Here is a 16,816-nt window from a genome sequence, read left to right as displayed (position 1 = left end):
AAACTAGATGCCAGGTCTCTTCCTTAAGGTAGCACTATCTATGTTAATCCCTTTATGTGCACTGCCTTTCAGGCTTCTAAAGCATGTTCCAACATGGTAGGCTTGCACCATACTCTTCCTCATTTTCTTCTCTTTAAAACCTTCATTTCTAAATCTTATCAATTCTTCCCTGATTGAAGCAGGTAATTTCTTAGCTGACTGAACATTTTCTTTGCCTTCAGGGAATTGACTCAAAGTGTTGGACTCCTTTCCTATACCTTTCTAAGACAGACAGGTTGCAGTGATATAGTTGTACCATTAGTAAGAGCCTACTGAAGTCCTTATTTAAATTCTTTTGTTCCCTTTTCAACTGTCTTGTAAGTATTTATAATTATGGACGATCTTAGAAAGATATTTCTTTGACAGCAAAATTATTTTGCTTTTGTAGGTGGATTACAAATTTGATCCATCCAGTGGTGTATTTAAAAGGTTATTCCGACATGGTCAAAAGCAATTCTCCTCTAATTTGTTTATGCTCTTAAGATGGTCCCCTTTTGCTACAGAAGATGAGCTCCTAAAGCATGTAAGATGCATATATGTTTTCTCTTTGTTTGGATCTAAGCTGTTGAATGCATGAAACATAGCAGTTTACTAGTTTGCAGAAGCATATAAAATTATCAAATGTTTTCTCAATTATTGACACATGGAAGTATCTTGCTTGTAATGTTACATTGGAAAATAAAATATTAGAAATCAAGCAAGAACAAACAGAAGATGATCCAGGTGTTTAATGATAAATCTAAAAATAACTAATAACTGAAAATTTAGTTATTATTAATATGGATTTCTTCAGCTAGCAACTTTACTCTTGAGGGTGCCAAGTCCCAGGTGTCTGGTGGGAAGGAGATAAAAGGGAGAGAAAACAAATAGAAAAGGTGGAAGAAGGGATAGCATAGAGAGCAGAACGGTGTTCCGCAACCACATGAAAAGTGGATGATGAAAGGCCCACGCATGGAAGGAAGAAAAGCAGAGTTTGCCACATGGTACTTCTCAATGGTGCCATTGGTGCCATAAACATCTTGCTTCGAAATCAAATCTTTTGAAAGTGATTAGGTTGGAATGATTGCAGTGACTTCATCTCACTTATATCTCACTTATAATATATATAAACAATGCACTAATTAGGGACCATAGATCCACCATTAGTGGCTTGCAGTGCTCTTAAATCCGAACTTTGACCCATATCAAATGTCTTCACTCCTGAGCCAATGACAAAAGGGTGCCTAGTAAAGATGCAATCCAACTAAGTTGACGGCAGTTTATATCTATGTTTGACAACATCATGAGGATTATAGAGCTTATACATCGTATTATTCAAGGTGATGAAGGCTTTATATATTGTTGCAATATTGTTTCTTCATTCCATGCCTTGTTCTCCTGATAAATTCTTTTAATTCTTCTGTTGGGTGGATGTCTGGTCAGGACACCATCTCCCAAGATCTTTTCAGTACCACGCGATGTAGCAGGAAGAAAGAAGAAATAAAACAAAATAATCAAAATATGTGGATCAGTCACAAAAGGGCTCGTCTCTACGGGACATGCAAACTTCACTATAAAAAAGAAATTTTACAAGAGGAGATCTCACTCTCAACCTTTGTACACCCAATTCTCTTTCACTAGAAGTTTTTCTCTCAAAAGCTCTCTCTCTCTTGAAAGACCTCCTGAACCTCTGAAGTGACCGACGTTCGCTGTCCAGGAGCCTCCTGCTCCTCTCACAGCATACGGCCTTCTCTCTCTCCTTCACGGGCCTCGATCTTCTCTGGTTTTGTGCGAACATAGCCCTCACGGATTTTCGTGAGATAAAATCAAACCTATTTAAAGGGCTTAAACCTGATTAGAGAAGGATTAGGAGTCTTAAACAAAGCCAAATAACCTCCTAGACCGTCGGATCAAGATCGGGAGCCACCCACGCCGTCCGATCGTGCTCCGATCCACAGAATGGTGCCATGGACCGCGAGAAACGCGTGGAAAACGCCCACGCGGTCTACAGGTCCAGTCGTGGACCGTCCGGTCCACGGTGGACCGAGGTACAGGCCCAGGCAAGGTGCCTGGGTCTGGGCCAGCCTGCGCGCACGGGCTTGGGCTGCGCCCGCCCGCGGGCCCGAGCACGGACTGGGCCGCGCGCCCGATTGGGCCGCCCATCCGCCTGGGCCGCGCGCCTGGGTCGCGCGTCCCGTGTGTTGGCACCTCCTGGGCCGGCGCCGCCGCCGCTCCGCCGTCTGCCGCCGGCGGTCCTTCACCGCCTTGGTCTCGTGCCGACTTCAAAAGCTCGTATCTTCTCCATTCGAGCTCCGTTTGGGGTGATCTTGGTCTCGTTAGACTTCATTTTTCGCCGCGAACCTCGTTGTAGGCTCAATGTGGGCTGAATCTCGAGACGTCAAATCCTAACAATCACCACCTCGACTCGATATTTGGTCTCCTCCAAACTTCGAGTTTCTGGATCTTCTCGTCCCCATGTCCTGAGGCAATCGCCTGCTGATTATGGATGGACAAATATGGGAGTCGAGCCAGGCTGTTCGATCCCATCTCCGTCGTATGCTGTGCTCCTCCTAACCTGAGATCTGCTCGGGGCATCATCCTGCGGTAATAGGAATCTCACCTTACGACGTCGCCTCTCGTCCTCCGAGTCTCTTGTTTCGTGCTCGATCCGCCTCCACCTGGAGCTCCACCTTGCTTTGGACTCTGTCTGGCTCCCGAAGTTCCACCTTGCACTGGGCTCTCCGTCAGGTAATAATGTCTTCTGCTCCCCTTCTTTCCCTCCAGCATAATCCTATTGCCGCGTAGCACCCTCAGGATTCTTCCACCAGCTACCGTCCTGTAGCCTCTCGAATCCAGTCTGCTAAGTGAGATAAGATTCCGTCTGAAATCGGGTATGTATCGGACTTTCCCAATCTTCTCACTGCACCGTCATGTGTCCTCCAGCTGACCGTCCAATATCTCTGATCGCACAGCTCGATCCATCCGGCAGATATACAGTGCCCTCACTGTTCTTCAGGGAGTCAAACTGCTCCTCTCTGCAACATACATGATAGGGGCATGCAGAATCTAATATCCACTGCTGGAAGAAGTAGATACCTCATCAGATATCTTCAGGACATCTCCATCTGAATCGCTGCCGGCCGTCGCTACAGCAGCCACTGTCTGATTTTTGAGTTGAGGGTAATCTCTGGCTAGATGCCCTAACTCCTTACACCGGTAACACCTGATTTTGCTCAAGTCCCTCTTGGACTTGGATCGCCCTCGTTGCGATCTCCTATCGCTCCGTCTACCACCTCCTGCTCCTCCGGAAGCCACCAAAGCTGAGCTACCGCCATCTGAGCTTAAAACCGGATTCTTCCTCCTGAGAACCTCGTTCTGGAGTATCGCTGCGGTGATCTCGTCCATCTTGATAGTTTTCTTCCCACTAGAAGAGCAGTCATCAAGGACTCGTACGAAGGGGGAAGCGACGTCAGCAAAACTAGCGCCTTGGTCTTCTCCTCAACATTCTCGTCAATGCTGAGGAGGTCGGTGAGGATCTTCTGGAAGTGACTTAGATGCTCCTGCACGCTCTGTCCCTCAGTCATCCGCAGTTGGTAAAACTGTCTCCAGAGAAAAAGAGTGTTGGTGAGAGACTTTGTTATGTACAACTCCTCGAGCTTCGACCACAGCACCGTCAGAGAAGTCTCGCTCAGCACATGGATCACCACCTCATCCATCAGGTACATGCGGATGGTGCTCACCGCCTGCATCTGTAGCCGTTTTCAATCCCGCACCTCCATAGTGGTCGGCTTTTCATCGCACAAGAGAGCATCGATCAACCTCTGTTGGATGAGCAGTCCTTCACCTTTGTCTGTCACAAGGAGAAATTGCTCTTACCATCGAACTTGTTGATCTCCATCTTGATTGTTCCTGTCTTCTCCATCTTCAGTCTTGCTCACAACGCTGCAATCTGCGTTCTTGTACCGTCTTGCTCTGATACTACTTGTTGGATGGATGTCTGGTCAGGACACCACCTCCAAGATCTTTTCAGTACCACGCGATGCAGCAGGAAGAAAGAAGAAACAAAACAAAACAATCAAAATACGTGGATCAGCCACAAAAGGGCTCGCCTCCATGGGGCATGCAAACTTCATTATGAAAAAAAAAAATTACAAGAGGAGACCTCACCCTCAACCCTTGTACATCCAATTCTCTCTCACTAGAAGTTTTCTCTCAAAAGCTCTCTCTCTTGGAAGACCTCATGAACTCCTGAAGTGACCGGCGTCCGTGTCCAGGAGCCTCCTGCTCCTTCTCTCATAGCATACGGCCTTCTCTCTTTCTTTCACGGGTCTCGATCTTCTCTGATTTTCATGCGAACACAGCCCTCACGGATTTCTGTGAGATAAAACCAAGCCGCCTACTCTCTGTTTCACCGATCAGCCCTATTTAAAGAGCTTAAACCTGATTAGAGAGGGATTAGGAGTCCTAAACAAAGCCAAATAACCCCCTGGACCGTCGGATCAAGATCGGGAGCCACCCACGCCGTTCGATCGCCTCCGATCCATGGAATAGTGCCGTGGACCGCAAAAAATGCGTGGGAAACGCCTACGCGGTCCACAGGCCTAGCTGTGGACCGTCCGGTCCACGGTGGACCGGGGTACAGGCCCCGGCAAGGCGTCTAGGCCTAAGCCGGCCCGCGCGGCGGGCCTGGGATGCGCCCGCGAGCGGGCCCGAGCCGCGCCCGCGCGTGGGCCCGAGCACGGGCTGGGCCGCGCGCCCGCCTGGGCCGCGCGCTTGGGTCGGCATCCCGCGCGTTGGCCCCGCCTAGGCCGCCGCCGCCGCTTGCGGCTGCGCCGCCGCTGCTCCGCCGGCGGTCTTCTGCCGCCTCGGGTCTCGTGCCGACTTCAAAAGCTCGTATCTCCATCCGAACTCCGTTTGGGGAGATCTTGGTCTCGTTGGACTCCGTTTTTCGCCGCGAACCTCGCTGTGGGCTCAATATGGGCTGAATCTCGAGACGTCAAATCCTAATATCTTCATTTGATAACTGAAGTTATATCCAAAAAGTCAAAATCATACTTCTTAATGTTCCATTATCTTCAAGAAAATTCATTTTCAAGATTGCTAGTGATATATACATGTTTCTCAATTATCTCTTGCTTTTCCTTTTTCTTGCCCAAATATTAATCTTGCAGTCCCTTCGTATTCCTGTGCAGTTCAATGACATGGGACACCATGGGACAAAAATTATTGTGTACAATCTATGGTTCAATGATGAGGGGAAGATGGAGCTTGATTTTGAATCTGATACAGGGGTCAGCAAAATATCATTTACCTTCTAATTAGTGGATTTTTATTTGCCTTTACATGAGCATTGCTATAAATAGTCAGGATGACTTAGATGGTTAAGCTTGTGGTTTTTATTTCTGCAATGATTTGTCCCAAAAGTTGCTGGAATTTTTTATACTTAATTCATTGTGAAAATGGAATTATCGTGAATACAGATACCCATGCTTGCAGACACATCACACATGACTTGCATGCACATATGCACCTAGGCAAGTACACATGCACATTCACACACTGTCTTCAGCATTTTGATATTCAATTTAACAAATCTTCTGTTTTCTTGTTATTTTGCCTATATTTGAACACAATTTTGTATCTATCATCCGATCTGGGATTTCGAGGGAAGTAGCAATTTCTTCCTCAATTTTGTCTATGACAGTTGTTTTATTAAAATGCCCTCCTATTTTTTGGTTGCAGGATATTATGATCAGTGGAGCACCTAAGCCCGTGCAAACTAATAGCATTTCAAAGATGCTAACTCAAAATCATATTGCAAATCGACTCCGTTTCTCCCTGCGAGTGAGTTCTAAACTTTTAAGTTTAATTTTCTGGATTTTTTTTCTAAACCTTTTTTGATATAATTTTCTCTTAACTTTTGATTTAAAATCTTACAGGCATACTCCTCCATCTTATATTTACACTTGCCTGAATATTTTAAAATTATTCTGCGTGGGCAAGTAATTGAGCATCACCATATAGCTAGTGATCTTAGATATTGTGAATGCATCAAGTATAAGCCACAAGTTGGGGGAAGGACAGAGGTTTGCCCTGGACTTTAGCATTTTTCTTAATGCTTGCACTTTTTCTTCGGTTATATTGTTTGTCTGGTTACATTTTATGTGCTTTCTGAACCAAAAAAAAAAAGGTATCTTGAAAGTGCGTGGTAGCCATCACAGAGTATCCACAGACGTAATCATGCCAATCAAAGTTATTTGGAGTGGATGTACATATCTTTTTCTGCCATTCTTATTAAGGGATACTGCATCACTGTCTGCATGCTTCTTCCAGATAGAACTCTTATCTAGAATGAAGTTGAACAATCAGGACTAGGGTCTCATCACATTTCAAGTCCACAATGGCAGTAGATCATTTTTGAAACTTAGTTTTTCATCTGTCCTCTTCTTTGTGATAGTGTTTGACAGCAAATGACGAAGTTGCAAAATCAGATAGCATTTTCATAATGATGGAAACTAAATGAGATGAAATACACAAAAACTTTATCTTTTTTGTAAAACTTCACTCGTGCAGAAGATTCTAAATTTTGTTGGTTTCCACTTTTCAGCCATTTTTTTATTTGGAGAGTGGATATTGCAGGGCTAGAAAGATTCCAAAAATTCAATTTATTATGCTGACCTTTATATACTTTTCAACAATCATAGATTTTTTTGGTAGTAAAAAATTATAGGCCACTTTAAAGCGAATACCTCCTGACATATCCATCTGAACAAGGTTTTGGAAACATGTAGAGAAATTATTTGGCAAGAAATAGGAAAAATACATTTTTAACTACTCCAGCAGGATAATCTGCAATCAATCTAGAACATCCGAAAGGCTCACCACCACAACCACTGCTGCAACCACCACATTATTGCAATAACCTGTACTGAATTCTGCTCCATATAAGTTTTTAGTCAAGTTATAGAAAATCAGTTCCGAGTATTCCAGGGGATGTGGGATTTCGAAGTGACAGTAGGAGTCCCCTGAAACAAAGTGGAACTTGAGTGACCCTGAGAAATGCTAAACACAACTTTTGATTTGTGGTACATCTTCTTCCTCATTGAGTCAATTAGAAGCGGCTTGACCATTTGATGGCTTGATCTCCATCAATTCATCTTGGAGCAAAACTTGCACCTTACCAAGGCCGATAACCTCCTTAACTAGGTTAGCCACAACCTCATGACTTATCTTAGGATTCAAGGTTCTAGGTTTAGACTTATCAAAGAAACTTTTGAAAATTTGATTTAATGTGGTTATTGGATGCTGTGATTGGTTCCCATCTGTGCTGTTATCTGTAGCTGGTTTTCTTAGCAAAGAAAGTTGATACATGATTTTCTATCGTATGGTAGGTTCAATAATGCTAAAATAAGTTCCCTCTCCATGTAAATATGCATGTAACATCTGCACTGCTGGAGTTTTTTCTTCCATCCACCAGATTTTTTATAATCTTCTTGGAGCCAAGAGCAATAGATGCAATCTGACCACCCTTGATTGTATCAGAGCCAGCTCCATTTCTTCCCATCTAATTTGGGAAGTTGCCTGTCTTGCCAACGTGGTTCACCTTGGTAATTTAACTAGCAACACTTTTCATTTCCTTCTATTTTGGTAAGCTAGCATCATCCATAGTCCATAGACCCTGTTTGGATGTGGGTGTTGCTTATTTGCTGATGTCATGAATCTGTGAGGAGAAAAAGAAAAGGGTTTGAAAAAAGGAAGAAAATTCCTGATTGTGGGGGCCATCAATCTTGAAATTCCAAAATTTTAGGGATGGTGTAAATTGTCTTCGATTGGGATTTTAGTATTCCATAAAATTCAGGATTGCGTAATTGGCAGCTTCTCCTGGTACCACAGTCTTCCTCTTTCCGCTTCCAGTCTTCACCTCCATCCATTGGTGTGATGGTTATCCTGTGAATATCAAAAGCATGTGTCAAAGAAAGCCTTAATGGATTATGGATACATGATTTTGACCATTGAATCAGACCAAACCACATTTGGTTCAACCATGGAGAATGTGTTTTTCTATAGTATAACAATGAACATCAATTTATTGGTAAAATTAAGGTTGTAAAAGTATGTTGCTGGTATCCTCTTGTTGCTTTATTATATTATATGATTATTTATATATATATATATATATAATATAATTACATGCTAGGTTTCTAATTCTCAAAATTTACTGTTTTCTTTTCCCCCTTAATTCAGGCTGAGGTCATCACAACCATCGGATTCTTGGAGGGTTCCCCGCAAGTTAATGTTCATGGATTTAACATATACCATAAAAATCGTCTTATATTGGTGAGACTTGCTCTTCCATTTTAGCTTCATAGCTATGAATACCTTAATTGGATTGTGAGTCACAATTACATCTGTGTTTCTGAACTGAAGATCACTTCCAATTTTATTAGCTTCTGCTGGTTTATTTCGAAAGTGCTTTCGGTCTTGTGCTTGTAACAGCTCATCAAAATTTTTCCTGTGTAGAAGATTTGTTAGTATCATCTGCACACTTGGTTTATCATCAAACCTACATCAGTCTCAAGTTGGTTGCATTGAGTCACAGTTACTTTTATGCCACTTGAGGAGCCCATTGGTGGCTTCTCTAAGTTCAGCTTTGCCTGCTTTAGAACTTATCCTCTTTGGCCATGCTTTGCATTGATTGCTGCATGCGGATTCTCAACATCATCTGCATGTGGTTGCAATATCACTTCATATCTGCTTCCCATTCACTAGATCGGACAGCAGTGTTAATTTACTTTGTTAACCAGCTTGCTCCATTGCCAGTTAGCTTTGTCAGCCAACTAAACCAGGCAGTAGCCTATGTCATGCATCTTCTGAATTTGCAGTTGACATTATCAAGATCTTCATTTCACAGTATAACTTTGTGAAGGGTGAAGACTATCATGTCAGCATGTCTATTTGGCCGCTAAAGGCTTTTTTTCGGGTTTGCATTTGCTTGCCAGGACATCTACATAGTCATCTTCGTTGACACATTTGACATCTATGGCTACCACATCACCTTTATTATGTTTTTTCATGCCATTTTATTTTTCTTAGGGACTTGCCTTATCATGAGCATTATTCGTTTGATTCATCAACTCGGTTGATGTTGTTTATGCTTATGGACCCTCCATGTTAGCTAAGCGTCCTTGTGGATTTTGTTATTTTACTTTTGAATCTGCTGTTTTGCCTCCCCTTTTATGATCACATTTAAACCATACATTGAGTTGCTTACTTGTCTCCTTGTTTAATGATGGAGGAACCATACCATCATTCTTGTGGAAATCTCTTGGCATACGGTCAAACTTGAGTTTCATAGGGGCATCACCTCTAGTATTTAATATTGACCTAATGCCTGCTAGGTGTAGTCCAAGGCCGTATTTTAGCCAAATGATTCATGTCCCGGCGGGATGCCCTATGGACACCGGGATAGGGTACCATCCTATGTGTCGGACAAGACCATCCGGTGATAGGCACATCTTAGAACATCCTCTACGACATCCCCTATCCTAAGTGTTGGACAACAATGGATGGCAGCTTGTCCTCTTCCATGGGAAATTGGGACAGCTCATCTGACAAAATTTAAAACCTTACTTTAGTCTCTGTTGTTGTTTGTTATCTCTGGTTTGTACCATCTATCTCATTCGAATTTCTAACTTTATCTTCTTTTTAGGGCAAAAAAGATGCATACATATCCGTAATCTATTTAATTTTTTTTCGTATTTTCTCTATGTGGTTTTGATTGTTTGACCATCCATTTTTGATGTTTGTTACTTGTGGATATATTCAATTTGAATAACATTTCTGAAGTCCGAACAATTTATATGACAAAACTTGTAGGTTTGATGTGAATTGTAAAAACTTAAGTCTGATCCTTGATTTACTCAATAGGCTGTTTAGTTGTCATTTTGATTTTTTTTTCCTGCTGGGATACACTCATAAGCTGCATCTAGATTTGCTATTGGCAAGATTTAACGGGTTTTATATGAATAATATTAACATTCTAATCAGTTAATTGCTTAAAATTGGCATGAAATTTCACATTAAACAGCTTTCTATATGTTAACAGTATGGCAGTACTTAAGGCATATAGTAGTTTACAGTCCAAAGAATATTTATGATATGATCACAGTAGAGGAAAGACAATGAGCACACGTTGTCCCCATCCAAAGAAGGGTTGGGAGCAAGTATAGGATAGGCTTCTCTGCATTGAGAGATATATTATTTTTCTGGGTTTTGAGTCTCAGATTGTAGTTTGTTCCTCCATTTTGGTTTTGTGCATATGTTTTACTTGCTCGATGTTTTTTAGGTTCATGAAAGGAAACTTTGTTAATGATAGTGCTAATTTGAGGTTTTCATCACTAGGCCCATCTTGTTTGCCATGAAACATTCTAGATGAACATTTGTTCAAATTTTGTGCTCAATGTTTATGGATCTGGGTTAATGATTGTATGTTCTACAATTCATCTTGCTATTTCTGAGTCCATATTCTTTTCATCTTTTTTCCCCTTGTAATAATGTGTTTTATCTTTTCAGCCTTTTTGCCGAGTTGTTAATTCTACAGGCAGCAAAGGTAAAGGTATTGCTGGTAAGTGTTTGAAATAATGAACATCTTGACAATGTCAGCATTAGGCTTTTTTTCATCAAGGCTTTAGCCTTCTATTCATATGAAGTTTGTTTGTTGAAACTTGCATAAATTGGTCAAATGGGTACTGCTGTTTTCATTCTTCTGTTTGAACTCATCCTGATTACTTGATTTTTTTCTAAATGGTTGGGTTTGTCAGGGGTACTAGAGGCAAACTTTATTAAACCTACACATGACAAGCAAAGTTTTGAAAAGTCGATCCTTTATCAAAAACTTGAATCACGCTTGAGGGAAATGACCTATGACTATTGGTAAGTAAGCTTTGTTTCAACTAATTGCTCATGGAGTTTATTTGTGATGAGAATGTAGGATTTTTAACACACACATCTTCCATGTAAAACTTATCTCTTCTGTGAATTAGGGAACATGCTAATTAGGGCAACTTGCAGTGTTTTTCTGGTGTACACCATATAGCTTCTTAATATGGTTACTGTGCTAGTAGATAATCAAGGAAAGCTGAAAAATTTCTTCTTGAGAAGTATAATAATAAAAACAATAGATGGCATTATATCCCAAGATTGCTTGGTTATGATTCCCTGCTCATGAGTGTTACATCTGTCACACGCACCATCGCATATTGCGACAACAGTAATATGGTTATTCCAGCAATCAAGAATCTCTATGCATATCTATGATTCAAAAGATGATTGTGAATTTGTGATTTCCTTCAACGACATTATCTTCCCTGAAGCTCAAGATTTTATCTCATCTAGTATTCATCATGATAACTTCTCAATAAAGACTCATACCAACTAGTGCTTCTGATTGATGTTATTAAGAAATAAGTTTACGAAAGATCTCTATGATACTGTTTGAGGAGGATGCACCCCATTTATTTTTTGACATCATCATCTCTAAATTCTCATCTTTTAGCTCATCGATTCACATCCTATTTATGAAGTTAGCCTGCTTTCCTCATGAAAAAACTATCCATGTGCAATGTCTGGGGAAGTGTTTATTATACTTAATAGTCTATAGTGTTCAAAACTAATGCATCCTTTCTATTCTTTAACCTGTAGCTTACTTTCTACTCTGGTGACCATTCCACTATTGTACCATTAACATGTACTGATGATATGTATTTTGGTCTATCTTATTATCCCATTCCAAATAACACTCCATGAATAATATTAGGGTTTAATAAAACAAATGAGAAATAGCATGTTCAATTTAATCTGGTAAAAGTAATGTTATACTGAAATGCTTATCAATTTCATATTCAAGTGCTTCTTATTCCTCTGGACCTTACTTTTCTATTACATCTAATACATGTCTCAGTACATCATGGCCACTGCTGTGAACTCGTGTATGAGCTTGTTGGTTATTTGCAAATAGTACTTTGCTTTCATCTTTGTTAAATGTGGAGATCTGAATGGAAAACATAATCAGGCTTTCCAGTTGCATGTCCAACGGGCGTGGTGACTGGACATCAGTTGGGTTGGGTTTGAAGTGATCCTCAGCCTCTTACCCTCTCAGTTTTCAATCTTAACCTGACCTTGACCAGATTTACCAGGGGGTTGGCTCTGTCCCACCTGAAGTTGTCTGGCACTTCTGAACCTAAGACAATAGTTAACTCACACGACCTAATCAACTTGTCAACAGCTGAAACAAAGAGAATTTTGGAGAATAACCCCACTAAACTCTGATAAAACATTATGACCATGGATGAAGATGGTGAGTGGACCCTAACAAGCTATTCTTTGCCTGTGTTTTTTAAAATGCTAGATGAGACATCGAAACAGATGATCAACATCATTCATCATGGCTATGACATCATAGATGTCGACAATAAAAATTTCAAGTGTATCAGGGACTTGCTGCATTTGCATTTTTGTAACTAGCTGGAGGGCTTTATAAAGAAAGAACAAATGGTTTTTAATCTATGAGACTATATGACTCTAGACTACCCAAAGAACTTGATTTTCTTTTTCCAGATATGTTTCTGAGATGGGTAGAGTACAATGGACAATGTAGATCACTTTCTTATTTATCCCCTAAGATACAGAGAGGGTGTGATGGGTGGGAAATGGGAAGCGAGAGATGATGGCAATGAGGTACCAGTAAAGAAAAGGGTGTGGTTATTTAGTTATAGATCACTATTATATAAGGATCTAGTTGATTGATTTTTAATTTTGATTCTCTAGAGTGTTTGAGAAGCCTATTTTGGCTGTTTGATTATTATCCTATATCCAAACTTAATTTTTTGGTAATCCTATGGCTTGAAGAATACATTGTGAGTTTGTAACTGACCTCCCTGATCAATATAATTGCTTATATTCATGGCCCAAATTGAGTTGTGGCTCTGACCTGAACTCAAAATTTTAAAATCAGGGTCAAAATGCCTGGCCTGAGCATATTTGAACTTAAAATAAAATGACTTTCCTTGGGCAAAATTAGGTCAGGTTAGTTGGATTACATGATTGATTTAAAAATTGCAACCTCTATTGCCCACCTTTAAAATCATATCCAGTCAGTAAACCTCTCTTCTTCTTCATTTCTTGTTCTTAAAAGAATTTTATTTGTTTTTCCAAATTGACGACTCTTAGAGATCACACCATGCATTTATTGAGCTTTTAATGCCATACTTTGGATCAGATCATAATCTTGAATGAAAATAAAAAGACTCGTTCAATGTCATATCTGATTATTTAGGGCCTGTTCTTTGATGGATAAATATTTTGAAAAAGTTGGTCAAGATGAATAAGTTACTTTCCATGGGTAGTATTTACCTATGAAATTGAAGAAAATTTTATCTATTTAGAGGATGGCTAAATCATTTTTCCATTAGCTAGTAAAGTAGACATTTAATTTTATTCCTAAGATACCCCATCTTTATTTTCAATGCCTCCATTCAGTGCCCAATAACTCAAGTTGCCCACTTTCTCCAAACCTAAAAAGCATAAAGTATATTATGAAAAATATGGATAAATTTTAGCAACTTATCCAGGAAAATAGTAATGCAAAAGAGCATGGGTAACAGATTTCAAAGTCATTTTCCCATATGTAAAAGAACATGGGTAAATCATTTTTCTGTCTAGATATTGCTTGGAAAATATTTATCATGGAAAATCTAGATTCTTAGATAAATTTTTTATCCACAAAAGAACGGACTGTTAGTGGCATTTTGCTTTATTCTTGAAATCTCATGGCATATGTTGACTTTAACACAAAGGCAGTTGGTGAAGGTGTATTGCAAAATCCCAGGCTTCAAGGCATGCTTATCGCTGTCTTTTATTGTTAAAATAAACTATAGTATAGTAGAAGCAAGACTGAAGAATATCGCTTGAACCTTTTTTAATTAAATGCGGTTGTTGACCCCCTTTTTTTACATTACAAATTGTAAGTGTTGTCTAAGAATCATCAACAAATTAAGCTTCCAAAACTTATTGTGATATGAGAATATCGGTGTGTGTATGTTGCTACTTGTTTTATCTTCATTCTTTGTACCTCCTTGCCTTATATTGGAGATATTACTTTATATCCTTCTACCTCTTTTTTTATTAAAAAAATTGAAAGCTTCTTTGATTTATAGAAGAGTATTTTACTACTTTATTATCAATATCCTGGCAGAGGTGCCTTATGCATCCCCCCCCTCTCTCGCTCGCTCTCACACACTGTACTTTTCTTTGGATATTGGCAGGGGGTGTCATTCCCATTTAGTAGGTTACACCAAAAACTTTTCCCATGCATCCCGAGCTCCAAATGCTGCTTTCCATCCACTGCCTCCCTTAGGATGCACCGTGGGACAAGTAATTGTGAATCCTAGAGCTCCGCAAGTTCGAAGAGACAATTCCTCTAACCTATCAGCAACCATCCAAGTTGTGACTGGACCATGTGCTGCATCATGCTCAACACAGGGAGAATATATGCACAAATGTAGTGCCAGTTCCACAACAGGTGTCTCCTATACGTGTACTTTGTAAACAGATGTTCATTGTGCGAAACTTATGCTGGTTGTGACATATGAAACAGGTTTGTTAGAGAAAAGGAGAATTGAGAGTATTGCAGGATTTGAACCATCAAAAAGGCTGGCTCTGTCTTGTGAAAAGGATGATGGGATTGTAAAAGATTCTAGTCAGCAAAACAGGGTAGGATGATGGCCATGATCATTTATCTTTTCAAATGTCCTGCAAGATGGTTTCCTTGCCAATAATTCCCAATTTTAATTTCCTACTGAGTCATCAGCAGTTGAATTCTGCCTTGCAAAATATGCTTTTGATTGGGGAAAAAAAAATTGGAACCTTTGGAGCAAAAGAATTTAATATTGATGATGTGGAACGTGTGTTGGTTCTACTTCAACATAGAAGTGATGAAAGAACTTCCTTCATAGTTATTTGAACTATTGTTCATCAGCTTTGGCCCTTGAAATTGAATTATAAGACCTTCCAGATGGAAGGGAAGAAAAATAACCTTGTATGCACCTACCTACAAAAAAAAAAAAAAAAAGAAGCATGTATGCATGATAGGAAGAAGAATTATGGATCTTTTTTGGAAGCCAAGAATAACATCGCTGATTTCTATCAATTCTTTTGGCAGTTTGATAATGATGTTGGACAGCGGCGAGCACAGATTTTGACTATGATGCAGGAAAATAAGAAGATTCATGCAGAGTGAGTAAAAAAGAAAACATTTTGTTTCTTGGGAGAGCAATTCTCCTGGATTTTAATATTCTCTTAGTTATATATTGCTTCCTTGATATAGCTAATCTTTTCTAGATCAGAGAATTTGTTAGAGGCTATTAGTACTTCTAGTCGGCCTGTAAGTGCCAATGCTAGCTCATGGCACTAACGGTTGTTATGGTGGTTACATGTAGTTTTTCTTGTTGAAACAGTTACAGAGTTTCTTGAACTGTTTGCCATGCATGCTCTACAATTCCATGAGAAGATATTAGCTCTCAATTTGACTGCGTGATTTTAATTTTCATATTCACTTGTCACTCGTTTCTTCAGGTGTTTGCACTATGCGAAGATGCAGCAAGAGCTTTCTCTCAAGGTATACTTACCAATCAGTCCTTGTTAAACTGAGATGTTCATGATCCTGATTTTGGGCTAGCGAAAGAGATCTTGCGAAAAGGCCAGCATTTTGCTGCATCTTTTTTTGAACTGCCCAGATCAAACATATAAATTCTTCAAACTTTTTCCTTAACTTCTGAAAATTGATGCTTCATGAAATACATGTGCCAGTTCAGTTGTTTGTGCTTATTGTAGATTTGGCATTATGCAAGTTCTTTTATTGGTAACTTACAATCGTTCTATTGGGCAGGCTCAAAGGCTTAGGGTAGAGCTTGGACAAGTTCAGAAGCTGTACAAGAACCTAACAGCGGAGCTCCTTTCGTTGGCCGATGTCAAGTTGGAAAATCATAAATGGATATAGATCTTTTCTTTGGTACCTGCATATATGTTTTCACCTTCCTTTATGGCACCTTGAGCCTTCTCGGGCATTAGGCTGAATATTAGTAGCAAATATGGAGATGATGAGTACAATTCAAGAGTAAATCCTATATATCCTACATCTTTTGATATTGATTATTTGTAGAGCAACTGAATAATATTCTTCTTGGTTGTATTTTATTGACACTCCTTGGAGACCATATAATGGAAATAAGTTGTCTTTTAGATGTGTAGCTTATGTTTTCCCCCTTTTATCAGCAGTATACATAAGTTACTTTCTGATTTTCAAACCAAGTCATTCACACAAACAATATTTGAGGAACACCTTCGATTAGGAGGCAATCTGCATCCCAAATGAGAAGGTAGGGCAGGATGCCGCTCAGTGCAAGCCCACATTCGGTAATTACGCCTCCTTAACAGGGAAGTCATAGGGTGATTCGGAAGAAAAGTTGCAGCTGGAACGGAGGGAGGGAGAGCTGATATGTGGGTGTTCACACAACAGTCCATATAAAGCCAACCCTGGCAGGATGACCAGAGAGGCGCAGTACCTATGATCCAGGCTTTGGATATTGTTTATTATCTTTAAGCTATTTACTGTCAAAAAAACATTTACATCATTTACGCTTCGAGTGGTCAAAATTGAAGAACCCACATACCATGAACAATGCATATCTTTTTAACCACTCGATGCATAAACTGAGAATCTCCAAATCATATGTTTTTTTTT

General features: G+C 39.9%; 1 protein-coding gene across 5 annotated transcripts in view; it reads left to right on the top strand.

Annotated features, from left to right (window-relative positions):
- The window catches only part of LOC105056203 (protein MICRORCHIDIA 6), a 28,746-nt gene extending 12,424 nt beyond the window's left edge, over positions 1-16,322 (top strand). For 4 of the 5 annotated variants that reach the window (XM_019845863.3, XM_073252009.1, XM_010938319.4 and 1 more), the window contains 13 exons: positions 222-300; positions 428-562; positions 5,211-5,309; positions 5,761-5,862; positions 5,958-6,104; positions 8,263-8,355; positions 10,591-10,642; positions 10,839-10,950; positions 14,340-14,596; positions 14,672-14,787; positions 15,236-15,309; positions 15,649-15,691; positions 15,962-16,322. In XM_019845863.3, the coding sequence (XP_019701422.2) occupies positions 222-300; positions 428-562; positions 5,211-5,309; positions 5,761-5,862; positions 5,958-6,104; positions 8,263-8,355; positions 10,591-10,642; positions 10,839-10,950; positions 14,340-14,596; positions 14,672-14,787; positions 15,236-15,309; positions 15,649-15,691; positions 15,962-16,072 (1,420 nt within the window). In that variant the 3' untranslated portion in view covers positions 16,073-16,322. The remainder of the gene's footprint in view (positions 1-221; positions 301-427; positions 563-5,210; positions 5,310-5,760; positions 5,863-5,957; positions 6,105-8,262; positions 8,356-10,590; positions 10,643-10,838; positions 10,951-14,339; positions 14,597-14,671; positions 14,788-15,235; positions 15,310-15,648; positions 15,692-15,961) is intronic. The other variant, XM_073252008.1, reaches the window with a different exon arrangement.
- Positions 16,323-16,816: the final 494 nt, after the last annotated feature.

This window comes from Elaeis guineensis, chromosome 2, assembly GCF_000442705.2.
Source record: "Elaeis guineensis isolate ETL-2024a chromosome 2, EG11, whole genome shotgun sequence".
In the NCBI taxonomy this organism is placed as follows: domain Eukaryota; kingdom Viridiplantae; phylum Streptophyta; class Magnoliopsida; order Arecales; family Arecaceae; genus Elaeis; species Elaeis guineensis.
This window is presented reverse-complemented; position numbering and strand designations above follow the sequence as displayed.